General features: G+C 41.2%; 1 protein-coding gene across 1 annotated transcript; it reads left to right on the top strand.

Annotated features, from left to right (window-relative positions):
* The first annotated feature begins 10,438 nt into the window (after window positions 1-10,438).
* Window positions 10,439-19,900, top strand: LOC139714465 (transcription factor E2F3-like). Its single transcript, XM_071626173.1, has 8 exons — window positions 10,439-10,926; window positions 13,478-13,577; window positions 14,378-14,600; window positions 15,634-15,713; window positions 16,342-16,441; window positions 17,354-17,468; window positions 18,033-18,165; window positions 19,564-19,900. The coding sequence occupies exons 1-8, from the start codon at window positions 10,681-10,683 to the stop codon at window positions 19,770-19,772; spliced, it is 1,206 nt and encodes a 401-aa protein (XP_071482274.1). The 5' UTR covers window positions 10,439-10,680; the 3' UTR covers window positions 19,773-19,900.
* Window positions 19,901-21,109: the final 1,209 nt, after the last annotated feature.

The following is a 21,109-nucleotide window of genomic DNA, read 5'->3' as shown; positions in this document are numbered from 1 at the left end:
ATACTTATGGGTGGAAATCACCGATCTCCATGGAAGAGCAAGATCTTTAGTGGAAAAGTAGCTGCTTGGCAGAGGTCTGCACTCTCAGAGTGCTTTTCTATTCTAGTTTCAATATTATCATGCAGAGGCCCAGACAAGCATGACAAGTACGTAGGCCTAGCTATCTAGGCCTACTAATATACTCAGGTCTACTATTTTTGAGATGTCTGTATATAGGGTCTAGATCTATTACAAAAGTTTAGTAATTTACTTACTAACTACTTAGCTTAGTGCTTGCTTGCTGAGCTGAACTTGGAACTAACTCGATGGACCCTAAAATTCTAGTTTTTCTACTAAAAGGTTTAACTGTTAAAGGTTTACTTATCAGACCCAAGTAAGGAGCAAGTACTAAAAAGCTTTAGCTAGTTTGTATTAGATGTGGTCTAACGTTAGAACTCTAGTTTATATCCTATCCTTGACCTTACTTATCTTCCTTCTAAGTTCTAAATTTAAATTATTCTGTGTTGTTTAGCATTGACAACATGAAAACGCGAGGTAATTCGTGTGATTACTAGACTGGATGATAACAGAACACAAACACATATACGAAGCAGAGTAGCATGTGAGTACCTAACTACACGCAGCGCTGGCGACAGCGCTGCACCTCTTTTCCTTCGCGGACGTTGTTATCGTTCACTGTTTCCTTCATGAATATCTTTATTAATCGTGGAAAACTAAAATATAAGGAATTATCGTAATCTATGACCATCATTCAATAACCGGTATGCGATTTTTTGTTTAATTACGTCTAAAACTTACCGAAATCTATGGCTGAAATCAGGTCTGTAAACGTCCTTACTGCTTCACTCCTCATCTGCGTGTTATATGAATGGCATTCACTCTCGTATACTACAACGTAGGTAGTCGGGGCGGAAGTGATGAGATAGTCGGATGACCCCGACTAAAAAAGTTCAAATCATTGCCGGTGCAGCACGCGCGGATCTACTACAAGCTTTACGTAACACATGAAACGCACGGGCGCACGGACGTACGGTAAAAAGCAACCACTTCTGAATGCGCATGCGTAGTAGTTTGTTGCTTTTGTGAAGCTCTCGAAGGAAAAGATGCCACCGCACGATCTACTCCGAAAAATTCAACAATAAGGTCTGGATACCAACAAAACGCCGAATTCAACTCAACCATCAGGAAAATACGCTGTAGGTAAGTGTTGCAAATTATATTACTCTTAAAATCATACAAAATAAAAGGTATTTTATGTGATTTTGCCGTCAATAGTGACGGTCGTTTACAACGTTGAAACACTAACAGTAACACATGTCAGACCCTGTGCGCAGCACAGTGTCTGGTCAGGCTAGTGAGTACCAACACTACAGTGTACAGTACAATGCAGTTCAGCTTCTGCTTCAGTTAGAATTTCTAGACATCATGCACAGCTAACACTAACCCCAGCGGGGCGCGCGCTGCCCGGCCCGGACGCGTGTTTTTTTTAGACGGCACAGATTGGGGAAACTAAAAATCTATCGGGGACCCTATCCCTAAACCTAACCCTAATCCTAATCCTAACCCTAACCATCAAACCCTAACCCTAACCATAACCCCAACCCTAACCCTAACCCTAACCATAACCATAACCAAAAACCCTAACCCAACGTTTTTCCCATAGGTTTAACACGCGCCATGCCCCAATCTGTGCCGTCTTTAAAAAAAAACGCGGCCCGGACGCTTCGGCCTCGGCCCGGGCGGGCGCCGGTGCGCGGTTGGCCCGACCAGATGCTGTGCGAAACACAGCTGTCACCATTTATACAGCGACTGGGCTGTCTATAATTAGTGCGCGGGTAGCCAAGCACGTGCAACGCACACACGTTCTCACACGCTCAAAAAGGCAACATATATTTCAACGTGTGGGACTTGGATTAAACTTCTGTGTAGTTTGACCAAGGTGCAAGGATCAGGAGGTAGAGTCTACTTTACAGTTCTCTCGCTGTGCAGATGTGCAAAATGGCTTCCCAAGTTCTCACCTGAAAATCTTGACGTTGAAGGTTGTCATAGCAGAAGCTAAAGTGGACGTAAAGAGTTCTTGCAACCCTGTTTTTTCATAGCCACTCGTCTGCTCTTTGACAGCCGCACACCCACGAAATGGTCGGTTACCGATCTGCGATCCGCGATCGCGATCGACCGACCGTGTACGACTATAAAGCGACTTTAGATCTGAAATAAACAAACGTATACAGTAGTTGAGGTCGGGTGTAAGGATTTATTTTGGATCTAAAGTCCGTCAGTCGTGCGGCCGAAAGTTGTAGTAGGACTGGTACGGAAAAGTGAAAGAGCTCGAGAGCGCAAATCACCCCTAGGCCCCATTCATTGGCCACATGTTGTTGTTGTTGTTGTTGTTGTTGTTGTTGTTGTTGTTGTTCTTGTTGTTCTTGTTGTTGTTGTTCTTGTTCTTGTTGTTCTTGTTGTTCTTGTTGTTCTTGTTCTTGTTCTTGTTCTTGTTCTTGTTCTTGTTGTCGCTTATTCAATCAAGGCTGGTTGGTACACTTCCGTCTTTTTCATTATTCTTTCCCAAAATACATACACATGGTAATGTAAAACAAGTAATGACAATTTTCTTTTCTTTTCTTTTCTTTTTGTCAGCTGATTAAACCCGGAAATGCCATCAGAAATATAGACCCTGTTAAAAATTAGATCCCCCCGCCCCCACAGATTGCCCAAAATAGCAACAACAGGGTATCAAAGCGAACTGGGATTTGAGGTATTGCCAAATATATTGGTATTGCGATGCAGTACTAGTAAGTATGAAAATACAGATGGTCCTGGATGGATGAAATAGCCCATTAACCGGAAGAAAAACAATCCACAGAAATTCAGCTGGACCATTCAATGATTAACAGTGCACTTATGTTCTCCCGATAAAATCAAGTTCATCAGTCATTCTGCTTTCCAATGCACTCTTTTTAACTCGATCCCAATAACCTTTTAAATTCTTTCCACTCCTTTTTCACAGTGAATGTGGTTTTTGTAGTGCCAGTTTCTTTTTCTAACTTCATGGTTATTGCTTTATTTCATAGACTTACTGTATCTTCTCGAGCATTGTCTCGTGCAGATCACATTGTGATATGTTTATCAATCCAGCAGGGCCCCCACTCTTTTTTTCATCATACATAGGAATACAAAGGGTTTAACTATTTGCCCCCCCCCCATTTTTTTGTTTTGTATGTTAGTCGATGTCGACCGGAAGACGTTCTAAGTCTTTTTTTTGGGGGGGGGGTGGGGGGTGGGGGGGAGGGGTTGCTTGTCAGCTGAAGAAACCTAGAAGCGGGAACAGAAAGTTACACCTTTTCTCTCTCTCCTTCTTTTCTTTTTTTTTTTGTGTTGTTGTTGCTTGTTATCTGATGAAACCCGGAAGTGGCAAATGTATACAGTTGCTCTTCAGTGATCTTCACTATACGTTCTCCCATATCACATCTCAAAGGTCTATAACCACATATTTTTATTCCTGTATTATCACTTTGTATCATAATAGTTCATAATGATATACGAGCATCAATGTAGAGCCTATAAATCCAGAACCTGACTTCATGAAATTGTATAGTTTTTCGTCTTCGGAGCGAGAAAGACCGTAAAACTTGAAACCTGCCAAAGGGACAAATTATAATCTTGCATGCGCGCAGAACGTATACAAAGGCCTCAAAAGAGAGGGGGAGAGAGGAAGATAGGGAGTTTGAGCTTTACGTTGGTCTTAGGCCTACCGTATGTGGTGCATTTGTAGTGATACAATGCATTGGGCCTACAGTAATTCTTTATCCCCATTGATCGTATAAGACCGATAGTATATGATTATTGTAAGGTTGTTAACGCATCCCTATACTTTTACTCAAAGCTAGTCGTCTTTTGGTCTCGTTTCGCCGCCCTTGATGTGCTCTTTCTTTCAGTTCCGATAGAAAATATAATTAGTTCAAACACAAAAATAAAACAAAAGGCAAAAACTAAAGCAAAGACACTTTCAGAAAGATCGAAACCTGGATAACTTTGTTAATTCAACTCAAAGCAAGCCTATATACCACCACCACCTAGAAAAAACAAAAACAAAAACAAAAACAAAACAAACAGAAGCCAGTATACAGACACACGTCACACCCAGCGTTCTGCATTTTCTAAACACAATGGACAACTCCGATTGTACATATGCTTACAGGGAGGTGAATTCTATCGATGGCTATAGTAAGATAATGTAGGTCTATATGGATCATGGAATATAATTGACACCTGATTGGAAACGCTGAGATAGGGTCAGCAATACGATTTATTCAGTATAGAGGTATATAGCCTGCATGCAAAAATGGAAGTACACCACCAGTGTATAGTTTTTTTTCCATTCAGATATGCATGGGCGTCACCAGGGGGAGGGGTATTTTTATTATTATTATTATTATTATTGTTATTATTATTATTATTATTATTATTATCATCATCATCATCATCATCATCATTATTATTATTATTATGATTGTTATCTCTATCTTCACAAGATATCTCTTGGAGATTAATATCACGTCAAGTTCCATCCTGGAACCTTAGACTTCCAGTACTTTTCTCAGGATTCGTGCCGTCCCCAGCAATGCTGCTTTTTGGAGCGTTTGCACTCGATTTGGCACACCAACATCGTCCAAGTGCCGTCGCAGCTGCTTTGGCGTTGTTCCGAGTGCTCCAACGACAATAGGGATCACCTTCGTTCTCATATTCCACAGGCGGCGAAGCTCTCTGGCAAGGTCTTGGTACTTCTCTATCTTTTCCTTCTCCTTCTCGGCTACTCTGCTGTCTCCCGGTACAGCGACATCGACGATTGTGCACATTCTGTCGAGCCCTTTCTACGACGATGATATCCGGACGCCTGTGCTGGATGACATTGTCAGTTTGAACATCGAAATCCCACAGGATTTTAACTTGATCATTTTCAGAAACTTTCTGTGGTTCGTGCATATACCATTTGCTCTCACATGGTATTTCATGTTTTCTGCAAAGCTCCCAGTGAAGGACTTGTGCCAGTTTGTCATGTCGTCTTTTGTACTCCTTTTGCGCCAATTTACTACAGCCACATACGATATGTTGCACTGTCTCGTCTCTTTCTCGGCATATCCTGCATGTGGCATCCACATCTCTCTTCTGTATCTTGGCTTTCAGAGCATTGGTTGACAGTGCTTGCTCTTGGGCAGCGATGATCAGTCCTTCTGTCTCCTTCTTCAGTTCTCCTTTCTTCAGCCATAACCATGTGTCATTACTGCTGATGTTCTCCGTCTCTCTGCAAAACTGCCCGTGCAGCTGCTTTTCTCTCCACTTTGCAGATCTTTCTGTTCGTTTCTGGCTTTTGAAAGTAAGTGGATCAATGGCGTTTACATTATTTCCACTTTCAACCAGAACGACTCGAAGGAGTTTTTCCTCACTGTTGTTTATGTAATTGTTGAGGCTGATTTGCTCCATTTCAAGGCAATCTGACGCACTCACGAGCCCTCGGCCTCCTTCTTTCCTTGGCAGGTACAACCTGTCGACATCAGCACTCATTTGGTGGGTTTTGTAGATCGAGAGCATCTTTCTTGTCTTCCGATCCATACCAGCCAGTTCCGCCTTCGTCCATTCGACCACTCCTCCTGTGTATCTCAAAACTGCTACCGCCCAGGTGTTTAGAGCTGTGATCACGTGTCCGCCATTTAAGTGTGATTTTAGTACACTTTTTACACGTGAGAAGTACTCCTTCGTCACAGACACTTTGATAGCATTGTTCGAGACTTCATCAGATTCCAACACTCCGAGGTATTTGTAATTCTCTCCTTCCTCCAAACTCTGTAGTATTCTTCCATCAGGGAGTGGTATTCCTGCACTCTTCACTCGTCTCCCTCTCTTCATAACCAGGGTAGCGCACTTGTTGATGCCGAAGTCCATGCCGATGTCTTTGCTGACCAGACGAACCGTTTGAACTGACCAGACGAACCGTTTGAACTAGCTTGTCGCACTGCTTCTCGTCTTTACAAAAGAGCTTAAGGTCGTCCATGAACAGCAGATGATTGAGGGAGCCATGATTTCCTCCGAGGTCATAACCGGCCGATACATTTCGCAGAACGCTTGTAAGTGGAATGAGTGATATAACGAAGAGGAGAGGTGACAGTGAGTCCCCTTGGAATATTCCTCGTTGTATTCTCACCTGACCAAGATCTTTGCCATTCGATGTGAGGGTTGTGCACCATGCCTTCATAGAATTTGTCAGTAAAGCTCGGATGTTATCTGCAAGTCCGAACATTTGCAAGCATTCATCGATCCACGAATGAGGCACCATATCATATAAGCCTTCTTATAATCGATCCAGGCTACACACAGGTTGGTCCTCCTTCTCTTGGAATTTCTCATCACCATTTTGTCAATTAGTAGTTGGTCTTTAGTTCCTCTGCACCCTCGCCGCCCACCTTTTTGTTCGACAGGGAATAAGTCCTTCCCTTCAATGAAGCAATACATCTCATTCGCTATGATGCCAGTCATTAACTTCCATATCATGTTTAAACAAGTTATGGGTCTGTAATTTGAGGCAACATTACCTTTGGATTTGTCCTTCATGATGAGGACCGTCCTGCCTGTGGTCATCCAGTGGGGAACCTCCCCGCTCTCTAGAGCAAGCTGTAGTTGCTTTGCTATTCTCTCATGGACTGCCGTGAAATGTTTGATCCAAAATCCATGCACTGCGTCTGGTCCTGCTGCTTTCCAGTTCGGCATTTTGCTCAGTTGTCTCTTCACTTTTTGTGTATCAATGAAGATGTTTTCTTGTTTCTCGACATGCTTGAGCTGTCTCTTGACATCTTTTAGCCATTGTGCATCCTTGTTGTGTTCAACTGGATTACCCCAAATCTTACCCCAGAATTGTTGACATTCGACTGGGTTTGGATGTTCCTCCTGGTGACTTCTAGTACCACTCAATTCCTCATATAATCTCTTCTGGTTCGTCTTGAAGAGTTTGTTCTGTCTGAATTGCGTTACACGTTGCTGGTATCGTTTTACCTTGGCAGCCTTCGCCGTCACACGCTGCTTGAGCTCTTCAATGACGACAGCCCTCCCTTTTTCTTTTACGTTGTACCTTTTCTCAATTTGAGATAGTCCTCTGATTTTCTTACAGTGCCTCTTTTCGCTCTCAGTCAGTTTACTTATAGCAGCCCTCATCTCCGTTATTTGTCCCTCCAGCCGTCTTTTCCACCATGGTTCAGTTTTATTAACTTTCTGCTTAGAATGAACTTTAAATCCAAGATCTTCAGTTACAACTTTGGCTGCAGCATAAAGTAGAGCGTTTGTGTCTGTTATGCATGTGGTATCGATGGTGTCCAATACTTCGTTAACGTCCCTAACATGTCCCATCAGCTTGCGTTTGTCTACTGAATTGAGAGCTGGTAGCTTTCTTCTTTGAGAATCTGTCATATATTCCAAGATTCTCGACCTTATTGTTGTTTTTTCTTCAGAGAGTTCGAATTCAATTCGTGATGCTTCCGTATCTGCCCCCATCTGTTCATTGTCCTCATCACTAGCGTGGAGCGTGGTATTTGGAGCACAGTTATCATTTATGGGTCTATTATTCTGCAATGTATCGTTATTTGTATCTCTCTGCTCCACCTCTCTCTTTATCTCCTCCAACTCGACTTCAGAGAACCATCGATTTACTCTTATAGCTCTGACTTGATCAGCTAATCTCTGCTCTGATATTGCAAAGAGTTCTTCCTCGTCCCAAAAGCGCTTCATGCGCTGTCGATAACCTCTCTTCCTTGGCTCACTTTTAAAGTAACACTTCATTACAACTTTGTTGGTTGTTCTACTCCACTTTCGTCTCTGCACATTGTCAATCATTTTCTCATGTTGATCATGGTCAGTGTTTTGTTTACGTCCAGGAGACGCCTGACCATCCACGTCTCTCCTGACGGGTGAGAGACGGTTCATAGAACCAGACTCATATCCACCGTTAGATGAATTATCTTTTACAGTCTTTATATCCATCACTGTTATCGAGTGAGATTAAATAGGTGTGGACTCACCTAACTCAGGCGTGAACTGGGGTCCATTCTCTCCGTAGACAGGATTATTATTATTATTATTATTATTATTATCATTATTATTATCATTTTGCTTGTCAGCTGAAGAAACCCGGAAATAGAATCAGAAAGTTGCGCTGAAGGCCCTTATTTCATTATGTCTCCTTTTTTTTTTCGCTTGCTTGCTTGCTTGCTTGCTTGCTTGTCAGCTGAAGATCAAACCCGAGAGTGGAATCAGAAAGTTGTCTGATCTTATGTCTTCTTCATCTTTTTTTTTTTCTCTTTTCTTAATGTAAACGCATCCTCTTGACAGACTCTTGAAAAAAGCTGCATGGTGACACCCCTGGATACGTATGATTTTCAATATCCACGTCTTTTATGATGACAATCTGAGTGCATTATACCCTTTGCTGCACCTGTTTCCTCCTCAGCGCTATCGACATCACTGCGGTGGGTACGCAGTCCATGCAATATGAGCTACTCTGCTTTGCGTACACGTGTATTTTCAATGCGCCCAAAGTCACGAGTTAAATGCGCGTCTCTCTTCTATATTCTCACGTAATGTTATTTTTGTGCATTCGAAGAAGAATTCATTGATATTACATCTGCGATTACCTGGCTTAAGTTTACAAGAACGATCGGTCGATGCTGTTATGAATCATAATAATGATCATGATAAATTTGCACAGCGGAAATACTCCCTGTGAATTCCATGATTGTGTGTGTACAGTACGAGACCACGATTGTTGGTTTTTTTTTTAATAGATTGCCCTGACCTTCCTCCAAAACCCATGCTGCTGTTACTGTAATTTCATAAATGTACCTCGATCACGTATAGGCTCTACTCTTCAGTAACTGTTGATTGCACCCAACACTTTCAGTTGCGGATCCAGAGCTCTAGGGGGCGCAACTGCGTCGCACGCCCCCCCCCCCCTTTATTCTTTGTTAAAAACAGAAGAAATAAAAAGAAACAAATATGAAATGAAACCCGGAAGTGGTACCAGAAATATTAGTTGCCCCCCCCCCCTTTACAGAATTCCTGGATCCGCTCCTGACTTTGCATTAAAAAAAACAACAAACAAATTTATTCCTTAGTTGACTCTCAACCAATGGAGTTGGCAGACAAGCCTATAGGTCCTATATTAGGCCTATTATCAGACAAACTTGACAACCTCCTTGGGCGCCTCGTATTACAAAACCGGAAATAGCGTCTGATGCGTAAAGCACGAAGTTCAATTTTCCATCACTTGCGCACGTGCCAAAAGAGAACAAAACAATGTATAATGACATCGCAGAGCTTGTAAGGAAATTGATTTTTGTCTGCATAAGAATTAGAATCAACAATTGATTACTTGTAATCGTTAAGAAATATATAAAGATTGCATTCACAGATCTATGAAATTATCTGACGCTTTCGGATACTCTCTCCATGCAACAGTTTCTTTATTGAGTAGTTCTATCGTATTTGCTCCTTTACCACACTGTTAGATGTATTTTATATTCATGAAATCAATTCATTAAAGTGTAAAAAATTTAATATACTTGAAACGGCCGACCGCGCTTCGGCGTGAAACATTAACAACAGCCTAGTTCTACAAACAGGGCACACAGATTGTGTTCAGGGGCCCAGAAGCGCCTTTGCAAAATGAATTTTCATCTTTTTATTTCTTTTGTTTTAACCAAAAAATACAGAGGGGGCGCTCGCCCGGTGCGCCCACAGAACTCTTTAGAGTTCTGTGGGTGCGCCCCCCTCTGGATCCTATCGATCCGCCACTGCACTAGCTTCCTAGAGCACTGGTACCTAATGGTGTTGATTGTCTGCGCTCATATCTGTCCCCAAATTACTGTCAGTAAATTGCGTACTGAGCAGTGGGTAAATCAAAGCAAAAAGCGTGGCACAATGTAGATCAATTAGGCTGTCTCTATAGCAAAAGCGCATAAAATGGTCGTTGGAATTGTTAACAACATCTACGTTTTGTGAAAAACAATCATACAGACAAGTTTTGCCCCAATAACTGCAGCGTTTAGTGGGTGCTACAGAGTTTCGCGGCGTCTAGTTCGCTATTGGTGAATGGCTTTGCGCGAAACACACACGTGAGACCTCTCGCGCGAAATACAAGTCGCGGGAAAATCCTCTGTATTTGAGTTCCTTTGCTACACCTCGATTGTGTACAGGTTGTGTATGTGCGTAGTGCAGTGATGCATAGCTAGCTGGCTAGTTTTAATACGTGGACTACTACGGATAGGCTCCGGGTAGTAAATACGGGCAGCACCCCATTACTAGTACTGCTGCGCCGGGGATCGGAACGACGCGACTTCTACAACCTACACTTCATTCATTCGAAAGCCGTAAGAGTTCTGCTCGAATCCAAGCCATCGGTCTTCGTTTGACGCTTCAAAACACGCGATTACCTGACCAGTATACCAAGTAGATATTTTACTTTCGTGTCTTACACTTATTTCACCTTAGCATTGAAAGATCTCGAAAGATAAGCTCTTTGATTGCTCGAGTTCCGAACCGAAGTGGGTAGTCCCAGGCACATAAATATTCGATCCGGGTGGCGTCATCTCGATCGTAGTGACAACAGTAGCCTGAGCTGCCGTGCCCTAAACTTTGTACAAAATGCCCCGTGGAGTATCTGCGTCTGCACTTCGTCGGCAATCTACAGATGTGGAGGTCAGGAAAGTTGTGGGCATTTCGCCTCAAAGAATTCTACCAAACTTGTCTGGTCAGCCAATGACCAGGGACATTACGAACATCGCAAATTTTGCCGAGGAATTCGATCCAGAAATCGTCGATGTCGTCGGCTTTACTCCCGAGTTCGACGCGACAACAAAGAGTTCGCGACCGCAGCTGGGCAGACCTCCGGTATGTTTATCTAAACAAAGTTGACCACGACCACTGAAAATCTAGATAAAAGTATAGACTCTTTTAGAGTCTTTATCTGATGAGAAAATATACACGGTTCACATAATCGACAAGATTTGCATTTCTGTCAGTAATCAATGCCTCCAGAGTCCAATTCAAGATCAATGAATTCACAAACGATCTCGAATGACTGACAGTTTAGGCACAGCACTCAGCAGCAATGCAAACTCTTTTGCCCTTGTCTTTACTCTTGGGCTCGTTTGGCACAATCTTGCTTCTTTCTTACATCATTTATTTTTCCTACTCCTAGCTGTTGCTCTGTAGTAGCCTTGATAAGTTTTATTTTCATTTTAAACTACAATATGGATGATAGACTAAAAATTGTAAAATTATAGTCCTAAACCTACTAGGTATTCTAATATATTTGTGTGATTTGCTGAAAACAATTTTGGTGTCTAGAGATTTTCTTAATTGATCGGTAAAGATTTCTTACATTTTTGGAAGTCATTTATTTTATGAATAATAAGTCATTGTTTTTTCCAGTATTTTCTCAAGACATTGAGACATACATGTAGGTCTATACACTGTGTATAATAATTTTGTAATGACCAAAAATTGGGCATTTCCACAGTAACGTTAAACAAAAGGATAGCATTGTTAATGTTGGGGCTACATTTCAGGGACGTTACTTTATTTTCTGTTTTTAATATGCATTACCCCAATACAATATTTTATTTTTACTTGCATGGGTTCAACCACTTTTATTGTAAATATGTGGGTTACGATTATGGCACCTCCGCACCCTTGTTGACACACAGCAAGGATTGTTCATCCCGGTATAGCTTCAACGGAGCTGCAGTTTTGGGATTATTTCAACAAGTAATGACAAGTAATACAATCTTGTAACTTTGCCCAAAATTTACTTCAAAGAAGCAATGTATTGGAATTTTTGCCAAAATGAAAATTTTGGGGGTAGGCTAACCTACTACACTATGTAGACGGTCTACATAATGTAGTATTACATGTAGGGTTGGGGGTACCACGTATCGACACCCTAAGGATCTGTAGCTTGTTTATTCTAAAAATATAATACAAATCCGCCTAATTCTTACCTCAAATATGCCATAAATACTGCAGTTTTGAATGTCGTGACCGTCTCGTTGATTATGAATCTCCGTTTTAAAATAGCGCAATTTTAGTGCGTGCGTTCCGTTTTCTTCGCGCAGCTAAAAAGGGAACCTTGCGATCGACACCCCCTCTCCTCCATAGGTATACACGTGAATTTCACAGCATAGGTATACACGTGAATTTCACAGGCCATAGGTAATACACGTGAATTTCACAGCCATGCGTCGTTACTGATCGGATGTGTAATTTTTAGCTTGGTTTGTTTGAGTTTGATTTTCGTTTCTTCGTTTTTATTGTTTTTATAGCTAATGACACTTAATCCCGCGCGTACTTTTTTGTTCTATACGCAAACAGCCATGATACGCAGGGTGTCGATGGGAAGGTGCCCTGTCGATAGGTGGTGCCCCAACCATACATGGCGTAGACTCTACACTAGATTCTAATGACAATGTTCTATTGTACAAAGTAGACTGTGAAATGCTTGACAGAAAGCTATGTTGCCTACGCATGGGATAGGCCCTACTAACTTTAACAAGGTCAAGTGAATGGTTATTGAAAATTTGTTGTTTTTCAACGGCATTGCCCGTAGAAAAGATAAAAACAGCACTAAAGATGCAAAAGTACTATTGAACATTATGTTTTACACCATTTCTAGACTATTAAGTGGAGAACATACACTGTAACCATACTAACGTGGACAGACAAAAATGTGACAGTTTTGTCTGTCCATGTGTACGTACGTTCACCACTAAGTCTAGAAATGTCATCTAAAGATTAGGATGAGGATTAGGGTGAGGGTTATGTTGTGAGTAGAGTTTATGTTTGGCATAGATGCAATTGGCGCAGGAGCAATTGTCGCAGAACCTCTCCTTGTTTAAACTCACAGTTTGTATGTACAATGTAGGTGAACGTGTATAAAATTAGTTGACATGTCATGCTGCACAAACCAAATTCCTGAGGGAAAAAAACAACAATCTGGAAGTCTACAGCTCTTTCTTTGGTTGATGCATGGACCGGGTTTATTCTGCATATCAATGAGTCTTGATGGCACCACCTAACAACATTTCCATAATCTTGTACACAAATATGATTAAAATTGTTTCTTGTTTTGTTGATACAATGTGATTTAGGAGTTTAATCTATATTCCTAAAAAGAAAGCCCTGTATATTTATAAAGCTGCTGTTTTGCAATTTTTTACAGTTATTATAAGTTACAATAATTGCTGCACTATAGCAATTAGTTTTAATACACATTGGTTGTTCCTCGCTGTTGCCATGGTAACTGCAGTTAATGTTAGTTGTAATTGTGTGGTACAGTGCCTGTGATTACTGAAATGAGGCCCTGGTGTGGTGCCTGAGGTAGCTTTCTGATTGGTCCTTTATTCTGCTTTGTTTTAATCTGATTGGATGACACCAATCTCAGGCCAAGAGGAAGTTGGAGCTGGACTCCGCAGTGCCCGCAGGAGGGACAGGATTCAAGACGCCGAGTCCTAGACCATCAGCCAAGGCCAAGAAAGCCAGACGTAAGCAGTCTGTACAATTTGTTGCTGCCTATGCCTTTAAATGTCCTAGAAGCAAGAGGCATCGTTCCTCAAGCCCTTTCATCTGATACAGGATGGGCAGAACAAATTGATAAAAATTGACATTTTTTGTCAGTCTTTTCTTACTATGTATTATGACAGCTGTATTCTCATTTACTCTGGGACTTTTGGTAAATGGTCTGCATTATCAACGTCAAATAACAGAGATTATATGCATTGATTATATGATGCCCAAGAAATATGAGATGGCCGTTTCACATGACATCCTTTATGGAAAGAGTTATCACATGATAATTTACAAAATCAAATAAATTCAGATTGAAAATCATCAAGGTACGGTACATAATAAGTCAGAGGTCAGGGTCAAATGTCAACTTTTTAATGTTTGCCAAAGGAAGCACTTTTTCGCACCGTCTCATTAAAGTTTGTGTATCTGTCAGGTTATGAAGGATTTAAGTTTAGATAATCATGTTTACAGAGTTGCATATTTGCATAATCTGCTCTTTTTTTTTTAACAAATTGCATTGTGATCAGAAGATATTTGTCCCAGATTAGAGCTTTTTCCAAATATGTGAGAAATTACCATGCATCAATAATGGTCCTCTCTTTTTTGTTTTAGAACTTTCAGAGCACCTTTCAAAATGTTTAGTAGATAAATAACTAAATATCTGAATTTCATATTGTGATATTCCTGCTCAAGGTCTCTGATCTCATGTTGCATCAAGCAGTTTCCTCTTTGTAGACTGAAAAATAAACCAGTGTCTCCTTTACTTCTTAAAAAGCTGCTGCGAGGTCGCCGATGGAAAAGTCTCGCTATGACACCTCACTAGGCCTGCTGACAAAACGCTTTGTGAGTCTACTGCGTGGGGCACATGATGGCGTTCTCGACTTAAACAAGGCCGCAGAAGTGCTGGAGGTGCAAAAGCGGCGGATCTACGACATCACAAATGTTCTCGAAGGCATCAAACTCATCACCAAAAAGTCGAAAAACAACATTCAGTGGAAGTAAGTGGGACTATGTATTCGTCTCCCTTGTGGTCATTCATTCAAGTTAATTGAACTTGCAGAAGAAGTTAGCCAGGTTATCTTGAAAAGCTCAAGAAGCTCTTAACCCATTGAGGACGAGTCCTGAGTATACTTGGGCAGGGGTCTATGGGAAATGTGTGTTGTAGCAAAAATCAGTCCGTCCTCAACGGGTTAAGCTGCTGTTATTATAGTCTTATGCAAGGGCAAATTGACTTGCTTGAGTCCTTTGGGCAACATCCTGTGGGTGGACATGGTCTAAAGACCATCTTTTGTCCCTAAGGTCCTTTATCTGGTCTCTACTCAATGGACCAGTGAGTAGACACCAGCTAGCTTGGCCAAGGATGAGGCTATGGTATAGATGATTGTTTCCATTGACTTTTCTTAGCTCATGTCCTTGCATTGTGTCGTTGGTTTGGTCTTGAAAGTTGCCAAGATATCATGCCTCTGTGGGCTTACAGTATGTGGAAGTTCTACCTTATTGCCAACCAATCAAGAATTTAGGAAAGCTTTTCAGCCGTGAGCGACCTTGCTACACAGTAGATACAAGTGTTGTGCTTTCTGGCTTTGAGCAGAGAACAAGTAGCCGAGTTATAGGAAACCACAAGACTCCTGAAAACACCCTTCTGATTGATGACTCAGTGGAAATGTGGGCATGCATATGTACTGTAAAACAATATTTTCGCGAATGGGAGCCGAAGGCCTCATTTTCAGCATGAAATTTTCACGAGTGGCCTCTAACGTTCAATGCATATAGTGTAGACAAGATCTTTAGCATGCATTTTAATTTTGCGAAATTGGCGAAATTAAAATGCATACGAACATTCCTCATTTTACAAAGTAAACAAAATCTAGAATGAAAGTTACAACTTTGTGAAATGTAGCAATCACTGATAGACAGTAGGTCAAACATATATCAATCTGTAGCAAACTTCCCCTTGCATTTGTGCATTAGATTTCTTGATTTTCAAAGGTTTTTCAATTACTGTCATTCGCTTCACTTGAAATTTGACAGAGGTGCATGCAGTTCTGTAGCAGTTCACCCAGGAAGTTCAGACTCAAAGGTATCTGCAGAAGCTATCCACTTACATTCAGGTAAGTCGTCACATTTAAGATATCCTGCTAAGACCTCTAAAGTACTTATCAATCACTTTCTGTTATCTCTTTGGTGACAAGTCGAGTCACCTTCATTTATAATAACTGAGATATGTTGCCTGTGTGGAAGATCCCTTCATCCAAATATTCTTTTTGTTTCTGACAAAATTCATTTTAGGACATAGACAGAGCACTTGACCTTTATTGTACAACATAGTTGTAGCTCTGTTACAAGGCGTGGTAAAAAAAAAATAAAACATTGCCTTATTCCTGAGTGAACGGTCATTGAAATATGTACTTTTCATTAAAAATTTGAACGTGTGAAATTCCCTTTTAGATTTTCATTACATTGTTCTGATAGTGTGATACCTTAAGCTGTTGAGTTTCCATATAGAGAGGATGACACATGGAATGAACAAAAACTCTAATGTTTATTACTTTTGACAGATTGTCAGATTTTCCTCCACCTTTCAGTGAGTGTTTAACAAATCTTCCTACCTGTGTTAAAACTGCATGTATGAATTTGGAAAACTCCCTGTTAAAGATTTGGATACATCTGCACTTTTGCACAAGCACGTGCACACACTTATCAAATGAACCCTTTCCTTTCTCCCCTGTCTGGCTCCAGACTTAGCCGACCTAGAGAACCAGGAGAAGCGATATGATGAGCTGATCCGCAACGCTTCCAACCAGATCAAGATGCTGACAGAAGACCCAAACAATGCAAGATATCCTTTCACCCTACCATCATTCCTGATGTTTATGACTTGCACAATTTCCAGATCTAGAATGTCTCCCTGATTCTACAGGAAGCTCCCTGAAGAAAGGTTTTTTTGTTTGTTTGTTTGTTTGTTTGTTTGTTTGTTTTTTAAGTGACTTTGGCATCCAGACTTCTCCATGCAGTGAAGACCATAAAAAGAAGAACCAGATCAAAAGAATATAGTGCCACTCCCGTTATAACATCACATCGCCTCCTCATGCCCCAGTCACATAGACATCCCGGATCACCCCGGACCACCCCGGATCTGATCCGGGATGATCCGGGGAGAGATCCGTGTTGACGCCTTGGACATCCTTAGACATCTGTGTATGTCCGTGTAGATCCAGGTACATCCGGGAGGCCAACGCGGCAACTTTTGGAGGTCAAAAACATCTGGCGTCATCCGGGGATTGCCGTGTTGGCAGAGCAATCCGCCCGTGTTGATCTGTGTAGATGCCTTGTTTGTCCGTGTAGACGCCGCGCTCTTCCGGCCTTATCCGTGTAGCTGCCATTTTGATACCGTGTGTACAGTCATACCATCGCTCGTCGACACTCCATCAAGGTTGAAACTATCCCGGATCTCACCGGATCTTCCCGGATCACCGTGTAGATCCTTGAGCATCCGTATTTATATGTGACAGGGGCATCAACAAAGAAACAAGCATAAATCGTGATCTGGTGGGGGGGGGGGGGGGGGAGGGAAGCAGGAGGCAGAGGCTAGAGGGAGAGATGCCAACTTCACATTTGTTTCAGTCCGTAGAGTGAAGTAAGACCATGAATTACTGTAGATTAATGGGTTAAAGTCATGGTTTAAACCTTTTCAAATTTGAACTTTAGAGTGTACAACTTCTCCTTTGTATTCCTTGACCATCCGCTATACGTATGCCTATGTGACCTATCATGATATACGAGGGATCAAAAGTTTCGAAGACCAGACTGTCATAGCCATCAAAGCCCCTCCAGAAACCAGGCTAGAAGTTCCAGATCCAACAGAGGTGAGTTCAGACAAACTGCTCTCCCAGTCATCAACTTCAATGATGAAAGATATGTGCTTAAGTAGCTTTCACATGTTTTCAGTTGTACAGCTTACTTCCATATAAAAAGTTAGGGGATCCCAATGATCTAATAATGTGCTGTTTAATTCACCATGTTCCAACTGAATAAACTTCAATACTTGAAATTCACTTGCCAAAGTTAGGAAAGTCTATATTGCCAATTAGTTCCTCAGTCAGAATCAAATCTCTACTGTCATTAGAACTAAAAATGAATTAAAGAAATGAATAGATGTGCAAATGGGTCCACTCCAAGGCCTACCCATTGTACAGTATTTTTGAGGTTTCAAGGTGTCACATTTTCTTTTTAATAGACTGTTGTCATGTTTGAAGGTATCACATTTTCATTTAGACTGTCATATCATCAGTTAAAGCAGTACCTCTGTCTCAGTTGCAAGTTATTAACAGATCTTCAGTGATGCATAGTCACACTTCCATTACACATCCAGGGCATTCTGAAAAGATTAAAATGAAATGTTCGTAATCTCTGTTTGCTTGTGTTTTCAGAGTATTCAAATTTGGCTGAAAAGTACAAGAGGTCAAATCGAGGTGTTTCTTTGTCCAGAGGACTGTCTAGATGAAAGCAGTTCATCTGGGTCAGAGGCTGGGTCAAAGGAGGGGTCACCGTCAAGTTCAAAGGGTAAGATGTGATTATCTATCTGATTCCAGCTCTCACCATATGTGACCCTGCATCACAAAACCAACAAAAAGTCGCCAGACATGGATTTTTAGATAAGGACATATTCTGATAGAGCAGGTTCTAAGCTTAAAATGATGTATAACTCATTGCAAATGGACTCTCCCAACCTATCTAAATATTTGAAAGAAAGCACTTACTCTTATCTGGAAAAGTGTGAACTGAGAAAAGAAACTCTGAAGTACAGGGTTTATTCAAGCACTTAATCATTACCAAGCCATGCTAGCTGTGCGATGAATGGGACAAAAAAACAGAATGTAAACCACTGGAGCAACAACAATGAAGGGATTATCAGAATAAGCTGAAATCAAGCATGCTCTATTAACACATTTTTTTAAAAGAAATGAAAAGGAGACTCTAAGACACCTAATCACACTATCTCTCCCCCCCCCCCCCCCCAAAAAAAAAAAAGTGTTCGAGAAAAAGTGCTAAAAACACAATTTCCCATTCATTTGATGACCCCAATATTCACCATGATGTAGAGGAAGTCTTGCTCTTTTAGAAAGTAGAAAAACTCAAGATTGACTAGGTTGCCCTATCTCACCTATTTTGAGTCCTGACACAAAATCAGTGTGTGCGACTTTTTGTTGGTTTTGTGATGCCAGGTCACATATTATTTCTCACCTGGTTAAAGTTCACCCTTGCCAGAACCACAGTACTTTGTAGTCACTGTGAAAGAACTCTTACAGGCATCTTCAAAGTGATCCTCTGTAAATCAGAAATCTAATTGTGAAATATAGTAGGGTTTCTGTTTCAAGGGGAGAGTTGTCTGAAACAGGAGAGCATAACTCATTACAGGATGTATTCTGAATGCATTCTCTTGAAATTGTAGTGTCTCGTTTTGCTGGGAAGAGGCAGCAGCAACAATAACAACAAAAGAGAGATTGTGCCATTTCAGTTCCATTCCAGTTGTAGTATGAAAGTATTATTTGTATGACAAACTTCATGCCAAAACTGTACCATGCCATTTATTTTCCTGTATCATAAATGTCCAATCTTTAATTAAGACATTAAAACAATTTCATGCAATACTCAGTACATCACAAATGACTTCTGCTTGCCATTCTTGGGACAGGTGTAATGATTTTACTATCAACATTCCTTTATATCAGGGTTTTTTAATACAAGGAAATTTGAATTTCGGACAGAAAAAAAATGTTTTGTTATAACAAGGAGTTTCTTGTATCAGAATCCACCATGTGTGAGTCCACTGTATCAATAATATTGCTTACAACCAAAAGTTCAAACCTTTTAATGTGTATCAAGGCAAACCCTGGTCATTTTCTGGACTTGTCAAAGTCAAGGCTTTGTAAACAGCAACCTTTGACCTCTGACCTGCAGGTGACCCTGCTCTGAAGGCCACTGCCCTAGAGGAGGATGACCTGTCACAGTTGAGCCGCAGTCTCCTGCTGCAGACAGAAGACCAGAATGGCCTCGAGGACGACTTCGTGGCGCTATCCCCGCCGGCGGTCGACGACTACCTTTTCGCCCTCAGTGACAATGAAGGCATCTCGGATCTCTTTGATGCCTATGATATAGATGTATTCTAAATGGCTCCACGTTGGTAGGAAGGTGCCTTGTTTGTTGGCGGGGATCGTGTTTGCAGGATGGCTCTGGCAGTTGCATTGAGCGTTATAGTGTGTTGATTTGCAGAAAGTAGGGTTTGTTTGTTTGGGATTTTTTTTCCACAGAAAGTGTACTTTGAGGAAAGAACATTTGATTGGTGTGATAATGAAATAAGTAGCCGAGTTTGCCAGCAAGCAATCGCTAGTCTGCCAGAAAAGGATGGTTTGGTTTGGATTCCATCTGGCTATAAACTTTGACATCCGGGGGACCTAGACACACCCAGGAGCCTTGAGCTACCTCTAGCTGATGGTGGTCATGTAAGCATACAGATACTGAAATAGGGTCTGGAAAATGAGTGGACGGGGCAGCAGGAGTGGACAATACTTTATGCTTCTGTTTCCTTTTTCCTTCAAATGGAGATTCGCTACCACCTTGTTGAAACCATCGTAAAAGTACAAGGTACATACAGTGAAGTCGCCCTCAGGAACTCCTGTTTTGGTCAGTCCGTGATTATGCATCAAATTTGCAACAGTATCTCACCACGTTTTGTTGGTATACGTCATCATTCATCCTAATAATCCAGCTGCATGTTTAAAAGATTCATCTAAAATGCTTGCGTCAACCTTGTTTCGTACGACACTCATCATGTGTATACATTCGTTAATGTATTGCTGATTTGATGCCAGTGTTACAGGGGTGCCAACAGTTCTATTTTTGTTTGTTTGTTTTTTAAGTATTTTCTACTGGTTTTTGCCAAAAATACTGCAGGTTTTGTAGTAAGTACTATTTTTCCCAAATTGTATGACCACACATGTCTGAAGCAGTGAAGGTAGAATACTGTTTTTCCACAAAAACAAAGAAAGTTAAATAACACGACAGCTTTGCAACCCTGTAGAATACTGCAGTGCTGTTTACGAGGTTGGCATCCCTGCAGATAATACACCTTGTGATGGCTTTCCAATATCCTGTCAAAACTTGAAATAAAAGAATTAGGCAGGTACACTATAGTTTTCTTTTCATCTGCTCTGTACAGCTCTGTAAGTGGTGTACCACAATTGGTACATCAGTTAGAGACCAAGTAGTGTAGGGATACCATAGAGTGGGAAGGCTGGCCTAGCTCAGATAGTTTTGATAATCCCTGCAATAATTTGGGTACAGATTTACAAAGCCAACAAATCTCAGCTAGAGTTGACCAGGACTGACTAGGATACGCTTCAATGTACATATTCACTGGCTGGTGCTATTCGTGGTTTTCAAATATAGTCCAGAGGGCAGCAAATGAACTGGGCCACCCTTGAATCCCCAATGCTACTGGACACTG

Source organism: Diadema antillarum, unplaced genomic scaffold (genome assembly GCF_040938485.1).
Source record: "Diadema antillarum isolate AM-2024a unplaced genomic scaffold, OU_Dant_1.0 scf00000045, whole genome shotgun sequence".
NCBI classification, from domain to species: Eukaryota; Metazoa; Echinodermata; class Echinoidea; order Diadematoida; family Diadematidae; genus Diadema; species Diadema antillarum.
The sequence above is the reverse complement of the archived record's forward strand: the minus strand, read 5'-3'. Positions and strand labels throughout refer to the sequence as shown.

Bases quoted from the DNA above. Each gene is read 5' to 3' on its own strand.
- LOC139714465 (XM_071626173.1), top strand. From the start codon at position 10,681: ATGCCCCGTGGAGTATCTGCGTCTGCACTTCGTCGGCAATCTACAGAT. The intron at 15,714-16,341 runs GTAAGTCGTCAC...GTCTGGCTCCAG, and splicing joins AGCTATCCACTTACATTCAG to ACTTAGCCGACCTAGAGAAC. The intron at 16,442-17,353 runs ATATCCTTTCAC...CATCCGCTATAC, and splicing joins GAAGACCCAAACAATGCAAG to GTATGCCTATGTGACCTATC.